The sequence below is a fragment of the Populus alba genome, chromosome 1 (assembly GCF_005239225.2).
Source record: "Populus alba chromosome 1, ASM523922v2, whole genome shotgun sequence".
Taxonomy (NCBI): Eukaryota; Viridiplantae; Streptophyta; class Magnoliopsida; order Malpighiales; family Salicaceae; genus Populus; species Populus alba.
The window spans coordinates 2,067,997-2,088,951 of NC_133284.1; the positions used below are offsets into that span (position 1 = coordinate 2,067,997).

At 35.0% G+C, this 20,955-nt stretch overlaps 3 protein-coding genes across 7 annotated transcripts; 1 reads left to right on the forward strand and 2 right to left on the reverse strand.

The window, feature by feature from the left end:
- Nucleotides 1–338: 338 nt before the first annotated feature.
- On the forward strand, nucleotides 339–6,498 carry LOC118061444 (zinc transporter ZTP29). Its single transcript, XM_035074876.2, has 12 exons — nucleotides 339–668; nucleotides 2,465–2,523; nucleotides 2,710–2,802; nucleotides 2,908–2,997; nucleotides 3,103–3,184; nucleotides 3,405–3,460; nucleotides 4,266–4,322; nucleotides 4,835–4,875; nucleotides 5,629–5,696; nucleotides 5,788–5,844; nucleotides 5,938–6,055; nucleotides 6,164–6,498. Exons 1-12 carry the CDS (start codon nucleotides 605–607, stop codon nucleotides 6,207–6,209), a joined length of 831 nt encoding a protein of 276 aa, XP_034930767.1. The 5' UTR covers nucleotides 339–604; the 3' UTR covers nucleotides 6,210–6,498.
- Nucleotides 6,499–8,621: 2,123 nt separating this feature from the next.
- LOC118061485 (zinc finger protein WIP2) lies at nucleotides 8,622–10,871 on the reverse strand. Its single transcript, XM_035074926.2, has 2 exons — nucleotides 10,119–10,871; nucleotides 8,622–9,079 (listed from the first exon to the last, which is right to left on the reverse strand). Exons 1-2 carry the CDS (start codon nucleotides 10,683–10,685, stop codon nucleotides 8,669–8,671), a joined length of 978 nt encoding a protein of 325 aa, XP_034930817.1. The 5' UTR covers nucleotides 10,686–10,871; the 3' UTR covers nucleotides 8,622–8,668.
- A 3,658-nt stretch (nucleotides 10,872–14,529) lies between these two features.
- On the reverse strand, nucleotides 14,530–20,740 carry LOC118061443 (outer envelope protein 80, chloroplastic). Of its 5 annotated transcripts, none has more exons than XM_035074872.2 (16): nucleotides 20,036–20,740; nucleotides 19,669–19,762; nucleotides 19,249–19,331; nucleotides 19,020–19,117; nucleotides 18,844–18,913; nucleotides 18,396–18,489; nucleotides 17,852–17,933; nucleotides 17,698–17,733; nucleotides 17,404–17,557; nucleotides 17,170–17,310; nucleotides 16,717–16,787; nucleotides 16,494–16,572; nucleotides 16,232–16,347; nucleotides 15,695–15,842; nucleotides 15,431–15,500; nucleotides 14,530–15,038 (listed from the first exon to the last, which is right to left on the reverse strand). In XM_035074872.2, the coding sequence occupies exons 1-16, from the start codon at nucleotides 20,639–20,641 to the stop codon at nucleotides 14,884–14,886; spliced, it is 2,097 nt and encodes a 698-aa protein (XP_034930763.1). In that variant the 5' UTR covers nucleotides 20,642–20,740; the 3' UTR covers nucleotides 14,530–14,883. The 5 variants fall into 5 exon arrangements, with proteins under 5 accessions (XP_034930763.1, XP_034930766.1, XP_034930765.1 ...); XM_035074875.1 differs by having other exon boundaries at nucleotides 19,669–19,758; nucleotides 20,036–20,177; XM_035074874.2 differs by having other exon boundaries at nucleotides 19,249–19,339; nucleotides 19,669–19,758; nucleotides 20,036–20,177.
- Nucleotides 20,741–20,955: the final 215 nt, after the last annotated feature.

Here is a 20,955-nt window from a genome sequence, read left to right on the forward strand (position 1 = left end):
AGTAAAAAGAATATCAATTAACGTGAGATCATCCACATCTAACTTAATTCTATTTAATTCATATTTAATGCAATAATTAAATTCATTTCTATATATTAGTAACTACTATTACAAGATAAGCCTTATTCGACTTGACTAGGATATGATCAATTAAAACATGATTTAAAAAAAAAATTAGACTATCAACTTAACTCCATTCATCTAATTTTTAATCTAAATCCCTGTTTATCTATGTGATAATGGTGTGTTTAAACTCTGTTTAACTTGAAAAAAATATATATTTTTATGTTTTTTCAAGCTAAATACAATTTAAATCGCATGAACAATTGTAACCTAAATCTCGAACCGGGTCATCCCAGTTCGGTTATTATAAATATGTTAATAACAACGTAGTCGAGGGTAATGAGTTTGGTATCGACTGTAAGGAAAGTCTTCTTCCTTGAACTTTTCGTGTTACTCATTATCAAACAATCTCCTTCTTTCTCCTCTTTATATTGTTTCCCTCTAAACACAATCACTCCTTCAGTGGAGTGGTCATATATATATCAGCTCTAATCAGTTATTGGGTCGTTGTCATATAGCGAAAAGAAGCATCTTTTTTTCAATGGATTCTCAAGTTATGGTAGCTTTGGCTCTCTCTCTTGTGGGTGGATTAAGCACTTCTATAGGTAAGTTATGCATAAAAGCTTGCAACTTTTTGTGTTTTTCTATGATGGGTTATTCAAAAAGAAACATTTTTTTGTGTTTTTACTTGTGCGAGTGATTTCTTGAATCTGAATTATAAACAAGGAGAAATTTAAAAGTTTAGGGATGTTAATGTAGAAGTTGATTGAGAGTTTCTGGTTATGTATAATGAAGACTAGTGATTGAACTAGTAAGGAATACTTCAGAACTTGCGAATGGAGTTAGTTGACCATGATTTTTTGAATATCAAGTTAAAGAAACAAAACCAATTAGCCTTAATTTCTGTCGAAGCTTATAAACTTAGCTGGTTTACTAAGATTAGTGTAAGCAGCTCATATGGAGAGATGCAGTAGCTGATTGGTACGATTCAGGAAGAGATAAGCTAGGCAGCGGATTTTCTGTTTTTTGCACAATATAAGTGAGGGAACTATCAATTAAAGTCAGTGTGTTGCTCTATAGAATGATTAAAAGTTCTGTAGACGGTGGTATAACAATTATCAACTCATTATCTCCATTTATCGAATCACCTTAAGAGACCATCTCTTTCTCTCTATATTTTGTTTCTCTTTGAAGGCTGCGTGTGTATATGTTTGGAGTCTATAATAGTCCAAAACCAAAAACTATATATATAGAGAAGTTAATTATTGAGGATGCTTTTGAACTGGTGAATGGAGGGATTCTTTTTTTCAGTAAGATGATCATCAAGGAATGGACAATGATTTTTTGATTGTAGTAAATAAATAAATTCATTAGCCTGATTCGTAATTTCCAGACAGGTTACAAAACAAATACTCAAGATTCTATTGAAAGTGGTTATTACTTAATTTACTTAGTCTAGTCTAAGCAGCTCATACAGGGAGAGGTAGTAACTGACAAGTGTGGGACAGTAAGAGAGATGCTGAGGCAAATTTTCTATTTTCACCCAGTATAAGTGAGGGAATAATCTGTTCATCAAATGCTGCACAAGAGGACAATTGAAAGTTAGGTTGACTGTATAGAATGCAGTGGTAGGAACGATCAACTTATTTTCTCCTTTTATTGAATCACTTTATGAAACCATCACATTCTTTTTATATTCCTTTCTTTCAGAAGGCTGGTGTACGCAGATGTATGTAATCCATAGTAGTAATACTCAGCATACATTACACCTCCCAAGTCCCAACACTCATATTTTTCTATATTATTAACATTTTGGTCCAAGTGAGAGTATCTCCATGGACAGTTTCATGATGATCGTGCTTGGTGTTTCTGTTTTGGGTGGTTTGAGTACTTCATTGAGTTAGCTAATAACACTTGTTTACATGATATGGCATGAAATTCAAATATTACTACTGACTATTGTTTTTACTCCTCAAGTTTTGATTATTTTTCATTGGTAGTAACTATAGTTGTTTTTGGCTACTTGCCGACTTTGCGTATGGACACTGGTTTCTCCTGTTTCCTATATGGTTTCACACATTTGAATGAAATGAAAAATAATACTACTATTGAAGGTTTTGGTAGTGTGTTTTTTGGTGTTGAGGTTTTGTTGGGATCAAGAATCTCTTCAGTTGAGTTGTAATGATCACTATGTGATATTAAATTTGTAACAAACTCGATCAGAAACAAAAATGACCAGCATTTTTTTCTATATCGTCATTGCAAATCTGATTTAAGTTAAAAGGTGATTTAACTCTTTATTGGGATACTATTTTTTCCTCCAACATGCCTGTTAATCAGATGAAGCTAGTTCAGGTTACATGTTCTATAATCTGATTATATCTCTTGGATTATGAAACAGGTGCACTCTTTGTAATTCTTTTTGAGGCTCCCAATTTGAAGATGCTTGGACTATTACAGGTACAAGTAGTTGCAAGGAAAAAAAAATCCCGCTTTAGTGTATTATCAACCTATGAAAGGATAGTGGTTTCTTCACATGTTTATGAAAGGATGTTGTGGCATGGAGTTACCATGAATGATCCTAACGTGATTTTATATTCCAGGGGAAATTTTTTGCATTAATACTTTCTAAACTTCTCTATGCAGGGTTTTGCTGCAGGCCTGATGCTGAGCATATCATTCCTTGATCTTGCTCATAATGCTATCAACTCAATTGGGTTCTTAAAAGGCAACCTCTGGGTTAGCTGTATCTTTCCTTTTTTTCATAAAATCCAATTGCATTTCTTACTAGACATTATTTATTCATTTATACCTGTCATTTTCTTCTATTAATTGGCTTTGCAGTTTTTTGGAGGTGTTGTATTCTTTGGCATCATTGCCAATTTTATCCCAGAGCCAACATTTGCCCCAAGTTCAGATGTTAAAAGTAAAAAGGTTCTGGGTGATACAGTTTTGTAATACTTAAATGTTTTGTGACTTTCACGACGTGGCTAGAATATTAGAATGTAGAGTGACAGTTTGGCAATTGTTTGGGAACAGAAAAATGGCGACCAAGGGGGAAAGGACATAATTAAAAAGCATCGTCGCCAAGTTTTGTTCAGTGGAATTATCACTGCAATAGGTATAACTACCTTCTCTGATCCTGTTCTATCACTATCCAACTTCAATTTTATTTGCTTTCAGGCCTTGTTTTTTTTCTATTTTTTTCTTTGACTAAACCTCGAGATATCAGAATTCAGTCCCCCAATAGTTGGAAACTGTAAATTTGGCACCTTCCTATTTTTTGAAAAGGTTTGTAAACTTGTCTGATTGGATTGAATCTTGTCTTTCATGGATCTCAGGAATAAGTTTGCATAACTTTCCAGAGGGAATGGCAGTGTTCCTTGGATCAATTAAGGTATCCTCGGCCTTATTTGAATCTCTCTGTAGTGTCAGTATTCAATTCAGCTGCAACATATCTACATAGATTTTAGTGCTTATGCCAGTCTTAAAATGCACCTGTCTTGAATGAAATGTACTCATCAAGCTTTATCCTGAAAAAAAGGAACACGAAGGGTCTTTCTCAAAATCTTAATGTATGACTTGAACAAATTTGAGCTTCAATTTAGCACTAAGGTACTGCACAATTCCTTATACCTGCACGCTATTTTTACCTGAATAGTTTCTTTGGTTTCCTGGGTTGCATTTGCATGCCATTTTAACTGTGTTAAGTCATAAAATATTCCTGTGCTATGGAGATTGTTTATTCAACATTGATATTTTGAAGATGAGAAAACTGAAACATTCAGCTGCACTATTTATTCAATGGGCACCCAATCAAGCAGTTATTCAGTTCCTTTTTTTTAGTGGTACAATTGCTCTGCATCTGAAAGAAACAAATTCATTGATTTTCAAAGCACTATCATGAATTGCCAAACTACAACAGCAAAGGATATTTGGTTATGATGTCAAAGATTTTTTTTTCCTATACTTTTGCCTGCAGTCACGTTACACTTCAATATTTGGCAGTCCTGGATGTAACCAAATTTGTACCACTTGGTTTTAGATATTAATCTTACTGTGCATGTTCTTTCAATTAAATGCAATTGGCAATTGTAAGTTATCTATGATTGTTTTAATTTTGGGTCTTGAGTTTTGGAAGCCTTTTTCTTATCCTTGGGTAAGTCAATTTTGTCATCTTCTTTTTAATGATACTTTCGTAGGGCCTCCGTGTTGGTCTTAATTTGGCTCTGGCAATTGCTTTGCACAACATTCCAGAGGTATGTTTTCTTTGATTCTGTAGTATTGCCTTTTTGCATATGCTATTGGTTCTTCAAAGTGGTTGCTTCCTTCCAGAATGAAGTTGGTTCCTTTAAACTTCAAACATTTCCAGTGCCAAATATTTATGGATGGGAATTAAAAAAATTTGATGAGTTCTGCTGTCAGCATTAATGCGTTTTAAGTTTGTTTTCTGGTTTTATAGACACGATGCACAATTTATCCTATGATAAGATTTGACTTAGAGCAGTGGATATATTTGTTTTTTTTATTTTGAAAGTTCTATGATATTGTACTTAGGATCCACCCTAACACACAGGATATTTTTTTGTGGTTTGTCCCCACAAGGACTATTGTGCCAGTTGATATACAAAACCTTGGTTACCAGATTTCCCTGTATTTAGACACGAAGCTACTTATTTATAACTTGCATGATCCTTTTTTCCCATCTACAAATATATAAATAGGGGGGATTTTCCGTTTTGTCTGAACTTCTTTATGTTCATTTATACAGGGTGTTGCTGTTGCACTTCCTATATATTTTGCAACGCAGAGGTAAAAATCTCTCGAGGCACTGTACGTTTCAGCCCTCTAAAGCATCAGTAAAACCTGCTTTGGAAAGCATTGGTCCAAAGCATGTCTTATGTGGTAGTAGCTTAAAAAGGTTCTTTATTGGAAATAAGAATCAACAAAATAGGGACATGACCATTGTGGTGGTAGAGGTGGAGATAGTTCCCCTGTTTACTACTTAACTCTAGAGCTAGCAGGGTATAGTGACCGAGTAATGAGCATAGAGGTCAGAAACTGCCCTGGAGTTTCATATAATTTTTTGAATATTACGACTGCTGAAGATAGTCAAGGCAGCAACTGTATTGTTGTATGTTATGTCCATGTATTGTAGCTAAATTTGAAAATCAGAAGTGCTGCTGTTATTGGGGTAGCATTAGTGGCTACCATGGCAGCTGAATCTATTCACTAACACTCTTTGTTTGGCCTTAATCTTCAAATCCTGAAGAAAGCAAGGATTTCAAACAAAAGAAAGCATGCTACGATTTTAGTGCATATCATTTAATCATATGATTTAGTGCATACAACAACTTTTTGCTCCAGACTGCAGCCACCTTCCTAGGTGGTCGGAGTGATTAGATATGTAGTAGATGCCCTCATTTATTTGACTACAGTGTTCTGGTTTCTTTTCTATCTGATGTTTTTTGGCCACATGTTTTGTGCAGCTATTTCTACATATTAGAATTTATTGCATTGTACTCGTAATATAAATTAACTGGTTGATTTCTTTACACATTTCAGCAAGTGGCAGGCATTCAAATTGGCGACAGTTTCCGGTTTTGCTGAGCCGCTTGGCGTGGTGCTTGTTGGTATGACAACTTCTTTTTATTGCTTGTAATGCCAAAGCATGGGATATCATTTAATTTTGACCAACAAGAATGTCCTTTTCCTTAACTGCAGCATATCTATTCCCAAGCAGCTTAAGTCCTGAAATTCTTGAGGGTTTGCTCGCATCAGGTATGCAGTACCATTTATTTCTCAGTTATCTCTGATGATTTAGGAAAATTAATTTGCTATTTCAATCTCAATAACTCTATGTTTCATTTGCAGTTGGTGGAGTGATGGCTTTCCTAACCTTGCATGAAATGCTGCCACTGGCATTTGATTATGCGGGTCAGAAACAAGCTGTCAAGGCTGTATTCTTTGGTATGGCTTTCATGTCGGCAAGGTAATAGAACTCATACTGTACATGTTTATCCTAATTATCATTATCATTATTATTATTTGTCACAAAATCCGAATCATCTTTCTCACATGTATTGATACTGGTCTGCAGCCTATATTTTCTTGAAATCAGCCTCCCTGAGGAGATGAGCTTGTAGCTGTGGATCAGCTTAATCAACCTCCGATTGTACATTCCCAAACCAGAGAGAACTAGGTCGTGCTGCAGGATGCCTGTGTGATGTCACATTGACATCCGAGAATTTGACCTCTCCAGAAGGCCAAACAGGCGGCACAATCCTTGAGAACACGGCGGTTTCCAGCTTTAAGCACCTCAAAATTGTACTGATCTTCTTACTCTGAATGGTGTGAAAATCTAAAATGGCAATAAGGGTTGACAAGGGGAACAATTATGGATTGCATACTCTTCAATGAAGTTCGTTTCATTTATCATAGTTTTGCCGCTCAATGAGCTTCCAAGTATTCTGCTGCTTGCTTGAAGATAAATGGTTTCTGGGCTAGCAAGTTACAAGCTTTAGTTCTACAAAATAGATGAAAATGAGAGCTTTAGTTATCACAATTGATGCCAGCCCTTGTTTTTCCTAACATAACAGCAGAAACAATGGGATGGAAAATAGAAGAAAAGGCTGCAACCAGGGGGGTTGGTGGGTCTCTTCGTGTGTGTTTGTATTTGAGGTAGAGGTTGAGGTTTAGGTGGGGGATCCATTAAAAAACAAGAAAAAATAGCTTTTTGTGGTTGAGGTTGGTGCATAAATAGGTTGTACCCAATCATAACCTCAACCACAAAAGCAAAAACAAACACACTCGATCAACATGCAATCACGGTTGAAAAATGCAGTATTTTAAAAACCACAGTTGGGAACTGCGGTATTTAAACAAGCCACAGATGAAAACTACGTATTTGAAAGAAGACATCTTTATACTAAAAATTGGCTATGCTATTATTTTTATATAAAAAAAAATCGCAATTCTCACCTACAGTTTTATAAAGCGCAATTCTAACCTACGGTTTTTATATGGGTTTTTTTTATAAAAAAAAATTCACGTGAGAATTGCCGTCTCTTCAGATACGTTATTTTTCACACAAAAAAAAAATTCAGTACTAGTGTTAGTTTATTATTTTTTTAAAAAAAGAAAAATGTGCTATTTTAAAAAGGAAAAATCGACGAAGTGGGATAGGTCTTGTGTACATAGAACTGTGAAAGGCTCCAACATTAGTCCATGAAGATATAAAGGAACGGATTTGCAATTCCTTCTTTAGTAAATGAAGTTGATCTGCATAAATCAAATTCATGTTAAATCCATCAAGTCAGCTCGAGGACTAATATGAAAAAGGGTCGAACTCACTAATTCACACTATATCCATACTTGACTCATCATGTCAAAATTAATTAATTAACATCCTTTAATTATTTTTTAAAATGTTATTTTTTAGATTTAACTTATTCAAGTTCAAAAAAATTACTAAAAACTTTATCGAGTTAACTTTTTTTTATCCAACTTAAAATGCAATCTAAATTAAGATATGAATCACATAATTTCTAGTTTGAGTCCGGATCATGTTTAATATTAAGCTTATTACACAATGAACCTCTTGCACCTATGCATGGTTCAGACAATCAGATATCCTTACATCTCACACACGCACACACACACAGAGATGACTCAAAATGAAGTTGCAGAAACTTGGTCTCACATTTTTCAATGAGGATTCTTCTAAACTAAACAGCTACTAAAGTGGGAAAGGGGGTGCCAGAAAACATAAATAAAAGAGCGAGTAACTCTAATCCTTGATAGGATTCTTCCTCTAAATATCCATGATTTTGTGTAAAACACAAGAGGTATCAACTAAAAATTAACAAGATTTCAAACATATAATAATTTCATTGAATGGATTCATTATCTTGATCAATTTTAGAGGCTGGTTCTATTAAAAAATTATTTTAATTCAATAACTTAAACTGTTATTTAACGTTTTAAAATATAATATATATTATTTTTTAATATATCCCTTAAAGTGAAAGTTTTTTGAACTTAAAACTTATACAAATTCACATTATCTTGTGTTTAATTTTTATCAAATAAATAAAAATAATAAGATTCGAACTTGTGATCGCTTGATTATCAATACTTTGATATCATATTAAAAAATAATATAAATTATATTTTAAAATTTTACATAATAACTTAATCTATTTGATAGGAATTTGCCTTATGAAATCAAAAGGCTAAGCAAGTCAAGTGAGATTTTTATCTTTAGGGAGAGAATGTCATTGTGATCTGACGTGAAGTGCTTGGCAGTGCAGAATCTTTTTCAAGGACCATCATCTTACAGGGTGGGGAGTAAAAGCTGAAGGATATAAAAGATGGTTGAGAATTCGATTGATGAAGTTCAAGAGCGGTTGGATTTGTTTGGATACAATAAGTTTAAAATTTATATAGGTATATATTATTTTAAATTTAATTTTTATTAAATAAATATAAATAGTAAAATTTAAACTCGTGAGAGTTTAGTCATTAAAATTATAATATCATATTAAAAAATTATCTCAATCCAATAACTTAAACTATTAAACAAGTTTTTTAAATATATTTTACATTATTTTCTAGTGTATTCATCACTTTCTTCAAAGAAATCAATGCCATTTGCCGAATGGCCATATCCAAATGACTTAATGTGATCATTGAGGGATCTTTTGTGCTTGAAATCGGATCCACAAGTACAATACCAAAGCTTGCCACAATTCTTCTCGTGGGTTCTCCAGTCACCTTTCACGGCAAATGCCTTGCCACATTTTCTGCACATGAAAGGCTTGATTCCATGCTTTCTCTTGTAATGAGTTTGAAGGGTTCTAAAATCTCTGAGAGGCTTCGCTCTTGGATGATCAATGTTGTTTATGCATCCTGTTGCACAGCAGTAGCAAGGGAGCCTAAGCATTGCTGTTGGCTGCGTACCTCTTAGAGAATCTGGCCCTTTCCTATACTGAGATCCATGCCCCCACATATGCATCTACGCATTCAAGCCATGCTCTCAGATGAAAAACCACCAGAGAAGAAAAACCAATATATATTTTAACACATAGTTGCCAGCTTGACCATATCTTAAAGTAAAGACAGGTAGAAAGGAGAATCCAAATTTAAATAAACTAGGAAAGATGCTACAGGCTTGTTTTTAGATATATCTGCGCTTACTAAAAGTAAAAGTTATATGCTGGAGTTGCTCTTCGTTGGCGTTTCAGGATAGACCGACGATGCAAGAGAAAAATATATATAATTTTCGTTGGCGTTCTCATATCTCATATGTCCCAACTATCTTTATCTTTTCTATATATTTTAAGAGCTAATATTCATCGAAATAACACTTTATAATTATCATTATATATAAACATAGGTTTTCTGACCTGAAGTTTGATTATGATCATAACCTAACATGGGCTTATACTTTCAAAAGTCAAGATTAAAAAAAAAAAACCAGACCAATGCATTTTTTACTTGAACTGTAATGCTAACAGACTAGGCAAGGTACACTGCTTAATTAGGCTTTTCATGTGCAAACACTAGTTTGCTGATCAGGGTTTGATGAAGAATATTCATATGACCCGTGTAATTTCAGGTTTTACATTCCTGACAATGTGTGAAACACAAATTCCAAGGAACAAAAAGCATAATGCCTTTGTAGTTCAATCACATAAAGAGAGCTACTGATCTTATTCTCAGTTAGACCTGCAGGTTGATTTATTCTTATTTTATAAATGCCGGAGCAACAAATCATGCAAAAAGGAGAGAAAGAAAGAGGGGAACAAGAGAGGAGGAAAGATGTGTGTTAAAGTAGAGAAAAGAAAAGGGAAAACCCTAGTAAGGTCCCATTTTTACTCTTCTCTTCTCAAGATAGTCTAAATTAGAATAAAGTGAATCGTTGAATCAAAGGATAAGAATTGACTTTTCTCTTTTCTGCAAAATCAAAAGGAGGAACATAGAAAGGGATTGGAGATCGAGGAGTGAAAGGTAAGTCTTTTGAGATTATCATTGGTTCGTTTGATGAGACATACCTGCATGTTGTTGTATCGGTTGAAGGTCTTGAAGCAAAGTGGGCATGAAAACTGTGTAGGACCAATCAGAATCTGAGAAGGGGTAGGGATCCAATACTGACCCTTGTTAAGAGTACGACTGCTTGTTTGATAGCCAGAAGCAACAGTTACTTCTTCGTTGTCTGATGAGATCTCTGTGGAAGACACCAAATCAGCAGAATCAAGTCTAGGTGGCCCTAAATATAGAGCCACAGTCACAGTTTTATCATCATATAGGCTTTCTTCTCTGTCCTTGTTCATGTCCACTTCCATGGCACTACATGAGGGGCACTCCCGTTGATCTTCCTGATGCCTTGTTGGACTTAAACTAAGAAGTGGAAGAGCTTCTCTGAGAGGAGGAGAAGGAGGTGACGAGGAATGACTCTGAATAAAAGAGTTGTCATAGATAATACTATTATCCGAATACATATTGCATCCATGGGATGCATATAGTGATGAAATGGAAGAAGATGCTGAGGCAGATAAATGGTACTGGAGGTGGTTGAAGTTGTACCATCCATTGAAGTAATTGGAATATGGATCGGCCATGATTGAAAGTGGGAGGAGATCAGAGCAGTTACTTGGGTAGATAGATAGGTTATTGGAGGAATAAAGAAAGAGATTGCAAAGAAACTAAAGATGGCTAAAAGTTTTGAAAAGGTGGAGCCTGAACAAGACCACCAAATCAAAAGAAGTGTATGAGGGAATGGTTGAAGGAAAAATGAACAAGGTTAATTTGATAATGGAAGCCCAATTGACTACAAAAGGAGAGGCAAGATATCATTTAACTGTGAGGTGTAACTAATCAATAGAGAAATATGCCTGCCAAGGCAGAGAGAGAGAGAGAGAGAGGCATCAAAGGAGTGTAACATGATGGGATGGAGTAAGAAAGTGGAAGAGAAGAGAGTCGTACTAATATTAATACTAGATAATCTTGGTGCAACTCGTGTGTTTTGTATTTAAAATATTGTTTTTTTTTTTATCTCAAATATAAGTTGTTTAATAATTGCATCGCATTGCCAAATAATTTTAAATCTCTAATATTGTTATTAAAATAAAATTCAACGTTAAACTCAACTCATGATCAAGATAAATAAATTAAAAATATTAATGTCAAATATATATCAAATAATTATTTTAACTCAATAGCTTAAACTGTTGGGTGAGATTTCATGATATTATTTATATTATTCTCTAACACATCTTCTCAAGTAAATGCTTTTTAAGCTTGAAACTTGTATATGTCCATATTAGTTTGTGTTTAATTTTTATTAAATAAATGAAAGAGGGTGAAATTCGAACTCGTGATTGCTTGGTCATCAAAATTTTAATACCATATTAAATAATTATTTTGATTCAATAATTTAAATTATTGAATGAAATTTTATAATATAATTTATATTATTTTTTTAATAATATAAACAAAGCGAGTAATTAGGGTTTGAAGCTTGTCTCTCTGCATCATCCCAACCCTAGCAAATACATGTATATATAGTATAATGCAGCCTTTTTTGACTTCATCTTCTTACCTTGCAGATTTCTTCTCTTCCTGGGGAAGCATCAGTTTGATACCAGCCAAGCACTTGCTTTGGTGGGCACGCCCATGTCGGCTTGGCTCAGTACCCTGCTGAGAAACTGTCCCAGCCAACCTTACTGTTCAACGGCATCCCTCTCCATGATCTCTCTTGTCTCTGACTTGCTCTAGCTAACTATATACAGACACGCTAGCTCTGAATCGTTTAAGAAACCTTGCCTTGCGGTTAAGGTCCTTCTGCTGCAAACGCTGCGGGCTACATCAAATCACAGGTCTCCATCTGACCTCTAGCTATGGCTCATATGAATCATAAGATAATTAATTAGTTGACAAAGAGCCTCCTCTCTCTTACCAGATTGTGGGCACCAATCCCTCCATGTTTCCATTACAACACGAGGTGATGAGGGGATATATATACATATATATATGTATGATGTGAGTTCTTTGAAAGTTCATGTCTTGTCTTGTAATGGCGTTTTCAAGCATCTGCATCTGTTTCCTCAACACTAACAAAACTTTGTCTATTTTATATAAAATAATCCCATATACATTTTCTTGTGCAGCATAATTTCAAGACATTGACCATGACGGTGCTTAATTTGCATGGATTTCCCCATCCCAAAAAATAAAATTCCTACGAGGCAGCAAATTATCTCATATATAGCTATACACACTAATCAAATTTACATTATATTTATATTTTAAAACCAACAACCAAAATTAATTAACTAAATCTGTTGCCCAATATAATTGTGTTATAGCTCATTATGTCTCACCTATCTACCTGTGCCTGCTTCTTCAATTATTATTCCTAGTACAATCTTAACAAGCTACATTTATTTCTTTGTGATGTCTACTGCAATGGCGCCTACAATATCGGTCTGCTTAAATTAGTCGGGATTATATCCTCTATCATATTTTTCAATTTCTTTTGTTTTTTATACATAAAGAAGGTAGGAATTAAATAAATGTGGGATATTGGAGTATTTTTGCTTATTTTTTTAAGATGGTAAAATAACATAACTTAAAAAAAAATTAACGAAATCTCACAGTTTGATATATATGGCGATATTTAGGAAACATGATAAAAATTGGTCACCTGGTGCTATTCATTTACCAATTTCTTTGAGATGTTTCATTTGACACGTATTAAATTATGCTATTTCACTAATTTTTTTTTAAAATTGTGTTATTTTTTCAAAAAAAAAAAAGATTAAAACAATGCTAATTTAAAAAATAAATGGAATACTGGTAGTAAAGGGATCGCCGCATTTTATTTGCTCTATATTTTTTTTCTTTTTTTTTTTTAGGGAATATGAGAGACAATGATAATTTAAATGTTGGAAATTTGTTTTAAAAACATAGAGAATAAATATGTTTGAGGTTAAATTAAAAGTGAGATCCGTTTAGTTTTTGTGCTAAAATTTTATTAGAAATTATTCTCCAACAAGAATTCTTTAACATGAAACATTAACATGATTAAAATAAATTGTAGGTAAATAAAATATTAATATCAAATAATTCTTGGTTAGCATGTTTTTATGAAACTCAAAACCCTTTATCTCATATAAAAAAAAAATACAATATCTCTTTATAGTTTATATAGTAAAAAGTTGAAGAGAAATGAATGCAAATTGCATTATAGATCTTATCATAAAACACTGTGTACTTATCCCCTTTTTTTTCACCCTTAGAGATATAATACCAAATTATATGCCAATTTAGGTTAATTTATTAGGAATGGGTAATATTTAAAGACTGGGAAACAAGGTAAAAAAAAAATAGAGGAAATGGCTGATTTTTGTAGACTTTGGATGAAATGTTCATTGTAGTTCTTATATTTTTCAAATTATAAATATTATATCCTTCTAATTTCTAAAATTTTAAAACAAAATCAATTTTAGTTTGAAATTTTATTTTTTTTATTTTTAAGTTCTTAGATTAAGAGAAGAGAGAGAGAGAGTCGCTAGACCACCGTTATAGAAAGAGAACATTAGAATTAACATTGATCTTGACCACTAAAATAATTAATCTTGGTGTCAACAAATTTTATTTAATGGAGTTCCACTTAAATATTTTCATCTTCAAATTGCTTAAAAAAACATATTTAAGGTCAGGAAGTTTTTTATTCGGATTTTTGTGTAATTTTCTAAGGTCATTTATGGGTTTACGTATTTTAGATCAAAAATAAATTAAAAAATAAATTTATACATCCAAAAACCAACAGCCATGATTTTTCAATCACACACCAATAGCCAAAATATAAGGAAAAGCAAATGACAGGTCATTGGATTTTTTTTTTTTGAATAAAATTTTGGATAGCGTGAAGAGCCATTCATCCTATTAGCAATTAAATAAAAAAAAAATAAAGGCTGGCGCGCCCACGCCTCTTACAAGCGTGCCTTCCCGAATGGGTTAGGCATGTCTACCTAACTTGTTAATAACACATAACCTTTTATATATATATATATAATTTTTAATTTATATTTAAATTAATACCCCTTCTAATTTTATTTATTTATTAAACCTTTTTTAAATAACCATTGTTTCTTAATTATCTTGTATGCATTTAAATTTCTAATTCATCTTCTTCTTTTTTTATCTTTTATATCAATTAATTTTATTTTTAAAAATAAAATTTTTTTTTTTTTTTTAATAATAAGGGCTACACTATCAATGGAAACTGTGATCATTGAATACAGTTACTAAGCCAATTTAGGTGGCTTATCTATGATACGAAACAGCCCCAACCAGAGACAAACGAAGGTTTCCTTCCATGACAAATGGCACGTTTTCCTTGTGGTTGGGACAGGAGCCACACGCTAAGACAAAACATTGAATGCAAAAGACGATGGACGGTGAAAGGAAAGCACGAGGAGATGATCCTATTCAATGTAAACCACACCCCATTGTCGATTTGATTTGAAGGTGACCACCCATAATCAATGCACAGACAAATCAATTGTGCATACGACAACCATTCAGTACAAGTAGTCCTCTTCTGTTTCGTGGCAACGAAGTAAATTAGGATCGCTAGGACTCGATCTTGCTTCACTGAAAACAGCTACCGGGTATACTAACTCAGCAGTGCCACTGGGTTTCAAGGCCAGTGATGATGATACGATAATAGATAGATTTAGAAAGAAACCGAAACAGGGCCTCTATAAGTAAGCAATAGAATTGATTGCAAAATATGATATGAAGCGAAGAACACTAATTTCGGTGACCTACTCCAAAATGAAATCTCTTCATGTTCTTGTCATTAAATGCGTATTCAAGACGAAGAGGGCCCAATGCTGAGTCCACACGGATGCCAAAGCCATACCCATATCCACTTCCAGGTTTCAGCCTTGCCCCAGCCGGATCGCCTACAAAGAACAGCAAGAAGCAGAGGTAAAGGTGAAATGTGAAAATCATTCAAGTAGTCACCCTTTCATGCATGGCCTATTTGAAGAATCAAAACTAATTAATTCAGCAATCAGGGTTGATATACTTTGGCCAGCAAGTTGCTCTCTCAAAATAAATCATGTTGAGGTACCCTGCCCTACGTGAATGCACAATGGTAAGGCTTTCCTACTCAGAATCATTAACGCTTGGCATAAGCCAGCTCTGTATATCAGGACATTCCACTCCAGGTGCGATGCAAGGAGAGATCAAATAACTTCGTGCCTATTTTCCCATCCTTTTCAGACAAAAACACCATCTATACAGACAGAACCACCATTCTAAATACCGGATCAAGAAATCACAAAAAACATACCAGGCACTGTGGGTCCAGATCCGAGATCTGTTCCATAGTCAGCAAAAATAACTCCTTCCACTGGTCCCAACTGCAAAAGAAAGAAAAGCAAAGGACAAATTAGTAAGCTTCCCCTTAACATTTGGATTGTGCTGCCATTTGGTCAAGCATGCACAAAAATCTTCAAAGTGGACCTCATTACATTTAAAAATAAACACATGTACAAAACTGCCAGTGGCACAATGTTCAGAGACCAAAACAGAAAAGTTGCCCGCAATCACCTACCATAGGGAAAGAAATTTCACCAGAGCCGATTACATATGATCTACCAGAGCTCACAGCCCCTTCTTCATATCCTCTCACACTGTTTGTTCCACCAATGGCAAATGCTTCATGAGGAGGAAAATTACCCACCACATGACCGCCAGACAAACTGGAAATAAAAAGAAAAGAAGCAAGTCAGCCAGCAGTACCCGATTATTATTTGCATCATCTTTGAAGTAAATAAGAATAGAGGAAGGGATCCAAGAAAAAGATGTCCTATGATACAGAAGCATAGTGAACTTTAACATTGTGGATAGCCATGCACTGACTTACTATAAAGCTTTAAATAATTTTGTAATTTTCCCTAATATATAAAAACATATAATTTTCCAGAATGAATAGCCAGCAACTTTGTACAAAGCTTTTAAGGCTTTCCAACAAATGCTATTGTAACTGTTTATTATCTGAAACTTTCATCCTATATCCCCAAGAAAGGTCCTTTAAGCTTACTTTACAGGCCTGCTCACAGACAAAACAAAATAGAAGTAAACATCATACCTCAGAAGACACAAAGCAGGACCAATTTGTGCACCCTTTCTAGCACGAGCATTAACTCTGTTGAAAAACAGCCACTCAGGCCAAAGAGGTAGTCCTTGTTCCATGTTAAACACAAACTGCACCGACAAAAATGCTAATCCATAAAACAGTGAGCCAAAACTGAAAACTTTTCCTTCTTTTTTTTTTTCTTTTCAGTGTTTAATAAGCATATCATAATAAAATGCCAGGATAAGGAATCCCTTCTTAGTTATAGATGACTAACCATTGAAGAGCCATGATCACCAGAACCTGTATATACACTTTCAAATTTGGCAAGCAACATATCATCATGAGTCTTGCCGCTGCATGACACAAATGTAAACAGAACAGTAAATCACAAGGCAATATTCACAATTGATAACCAATAAACCAGACAATATTCACAACTGATAATCAATAAACCATTGCAGCCAAACATCGTAACGTTTTAAACCAAAGATGTGTACCTTGCAGTAAGCGGGCTGCTGTAATGGTCCTTAATAATAGGATTGCCATTTTCATCACGAACACCAGCATGCTGAGATATCAAAACCAATAAATGAAAGAAGGTAATACAGCTTATGCCAAATGGTTATCTATCAAAGGGAATAAAACTTTCAAAATCTTTGTAAGGAACCAGAATAGGTATTGCATATGTTCCCATACAGCCCCAGTGCACCATAGAGATATCAAAATTCCTTAAATTATTTTGAATCACTGGTCAAAACATTATATAATGGAACAAGCATCCAAATCATTATGGGCATGGAAAATATAAAATAACAAGAAACAGGTGACTAATCTATGAACATGTGAAGACATTCATTCACAACATCATCATTTTTTAGCGAAAGCTACGGAAAGCCAGGTACAGAATTTCACTTACTCATTAATGCTACCAAGTTTCGATAATCAAGTACCTGAAAAATAACTCCGCCTGTTCCACTCCACTTTGGCCTGAGTGGTCTGCTAAATTCTAAACCTGCTGTAACTCTGCCAATGGTCAGGCTACTATTGCCAGGTTGGTTACTGTGAACAAGATTCCCAGGGGTTCTTGAATTCTGGTGCAGTAAGAATCAGTTCACCCAACAATGAGCACTTTTACATTATCACCGAGAAGTAATTGTAACTAGAAGCTACATAATAAAAATTACCTGAACCATAATTGTTCTAGAAGTCCGTTTGTCATCCCCTTCAATCCATGGGTCTGTGTAGTTTACGCGAAAGATCGAGTCAATTTGGCCTCTCTCAAGGGAAATATTCAGTTTCCGGTTTCGTCCAAAAACATTTCTATGGGAATATGCAAAGCTGCAACAGAAATAAAAGCAACTGTGAGGTAAAACAGCATTCCTCGCAAGTTTCCACATAATGACAGCCAATAATTAAGAATTAACGAGCATGTTTGAGAGAAAACTAAACCAACCACATCGTGTATTCTTTAAACTTACCTTCCAATAAGTCCTGATAGAGGGCCACTTGTGATCCTAGAAATTGCAAATTAATCAGTATATGATGTTTCCAATCCACCAAAGATACAATAATATACATGTAAATTAGGTGGAAAAGCATGATATCAGTGCCCTCTAAGTTAATACCACTCACCCACTTGATATCCCGCCGCCAGCGGAGAAACCTCCATTTGGACGTTCAACAACATTCATTATCAAATCAACTTTGCCAGTATCTAAAACAAGGAGAGAGCACAAATAAAGTTTCAAAATTCATTGATTGGGATAGAACAGCTGAGGTTTATGTGTGCCCACTAGCACCTCAATTCAATTATGCTTAACATAAATGATTATTCTGAAAATATGTATAGCCCAGAAGAGACACTGAATCACTAGCAAAAAGTATAGACCATGTCAAAAGGCATAATCTACAGAACATCAAATCTTCTGAGTTTTGCTTGACACACCAATTGATATCAAGTCACACAAAACCAGATTTATTAAATTGTACTCTCAAGCAGATTCTACCCATGATTCTCTAAGAATGATTTCAATGTTACCGCAACAATCCACAGTATGCAATGTGCATGTGCAGAGTGCAGGCACATGTATGTTCATAGATGTATATTTCAGTTAGCCTTTCTCTTAAGTATGATATTTTATTAGACTATTTAAAATGAAAAAACATCTTTTTTCACCTCCAGCAGGTTGGGGAATAAAGCTAACATCTTCCATGATTCCCATAGTTAACACAGTATCCACATCTCTTTTCCCTTGAAGCATACTGTAGACCTACAAAGGAGCCATTTCAAGTAGAAAAAACATTTGTCAGTGAATATGTTAAGCACTAGCTCACATTTAATTTCCACAAAATGGCAATTTGAGTAAAGATCCTTGTAGGAAAGAAAGGAAGTAAGGTGAAACAGAGTTAAAGAGTTCTTTTTTTATGAAAAGAGGACTTTATCTTTCATAGACCACAGAACCAAAAAAAACAAACAAATGCTAGAAAATACAGAAACTAAAAGAGACTCTGAAAGCAGAAAAATGCTGAAGCACCCTTTTCAGCCAGAAATCAGCACTATATATACATGGTGTCTTAAGGACATATAGTGTGAGAGTACCCAAAAAAAGCTGTTCCAGAATTACCTGTCCCTTTTTTGTTGTAAGTTGCCTAAGTATCGTTTCAGGCTTTGTCTTCCCTTTGGTTGGTTCACCACTGAAGAGCAATAAAACACATGCTAGTCATGAGTCTCTCTGTCTCCATGTCAGGGTGTGTCGGAGTGCAGATGAGATTGTGCGACAAATTGAAAGAAATCTCTTACGTTTTTCGGTCAAGAAAACATATGGAAATGTCATTCACCTCTGCCTCTGCAACTTGTAACCTTATAATACCCCCAGAGAGAATCTCAGCATTTGAAACCTATAATAATGTAAATGAAGATGTTAGTTAATTTAAAGTTGTAATAAGAAACCATGGAGAACTTAACAGTTCAATCCTACATTAGCCAAAATGTGACATGGAAATAATATCATGAAAGATGAAGCACAAACCATGCCAAAAAGGCCACGCTCCATGTACCAGCCATTGATGGAATTTATTACTGCATCCAAATGCTTAATATTTACCACTTTTCCTGCACAGCTTGACAACAAAAATAAAATCAATGAAAGTATCCTATTATAACAGTTCAAATGAAGCATAACAACACTCATAACCATACGCATGGATAGATACCAAACAATTACTGTACAATCAAATTATACCATAACTAAAAAAGACGGTCTATACTTAGCATCCGCTTAGATTGAGACATTATACATTTATGAAAAACGTGCAAACAATATAAGGGCCAAACAATTTTCAAAATTATGAAAGAACGAGATGGGGGAGGGGAAGAGATAAAAAGGGGCAGCTCTACAGACAACATACATTATTAAATCTCTATATTTGCAATGCCAAATACCACCTACCATAACCGCCACGAAAAGCATCCTGTATAAACTTTGTCGGAAGAACACTAGCTCCTTCACATACTAGACCATGAAACTCCTGGTTCGGTTCTACCTTATGCCACAAGAAAGCAACATTAGTCATTAATTCAACCCATAACACTGCGATGCCTACAAAAACAACACTTGAATAAAACCACTGACATGTCTGCTCTCAATCAAATATCCTCACCCTGAAGCAATGCACCAATGCAAACCACAATACTCAAAGAGTTATACTTTCTATAAGCACAATAACATCCCAATTATAACCCAACAACACTATAACACAGGGTATTCCCAGGCCAGCTTTCGCGCAGCAAGGCGAAGTATGGTGGGTCCCACATACCTGAAAAACCAACTGAATCCCATCACGAGTGTCAACAGCAACAGGCATACAGGAGGAAAAGTATCCACTACTGATAATCCTATGCACATCCTCTTGAACTTCACGAACGGTAAGAGCCGAGTTAGCACGGCAAGCTTTTAACGCCGCTAAAGCCTCACCTTCTAAATCCTTCCTCTCCAGTTCCTCCCCATCTTTATTCTTCACCAGCACTTCACTGATCAACACCCTCTCCTCATCGTTCCGACCCGACCCATGAACCCCACTCGCCCCACCACTCTTCTGCTGGGCGGAAACCACCGAGTCGAGCTGATTCGACTCACCGAGTTGGGACTGACTCAGCGACAGCGACGCGGAGCCGAGGATCGGCAGGGGTTTGGGGTCTGAGCAGGAGGAGTGAGAAAGGGAGAGTGACGCGGAGCAGAGGAGGGGTGAGTTGGGAGTCCGAGTTGACGGGCGGGTTAGGAGTGAGTCGAGGAAGTTGGCGAAGGTGAGTTTGGTTTTGGCGAGTTGAGAGAAGAGAGGGAGAGAGGGTTTAGTTTGGTGGTGAAGGAAAGGGGGGGTTCTGAGAGAAGATGAAGTGAAGGAAACGTCGTCGTTTTTACTCATTGTGGTGGAGGAAAAAGAAATCCCCAATTGAAGAAAATTAATTTGGGGATTTTTTTCCGGAGAAGGAGAAAGGAAGGGGTAAAACCACGCAGTGAGAGGTGTATCAGTTACTTACAACGACATCAAGCAAGAAGCACCTTATTTGACCCTGTCAAAATTAAAAGGACCAAAATGTACTTTTTCCTTCTAGTTTTGTCTGCCTTCTCGGTGCAATTTCCCAAAAAAATTGAATTTTTTTATTTAGAATTAGTTTTTTATATTTGTGAATTCTATAGATTTACTAATATCAAAATTAATTTTAAAAAAATAAAAAA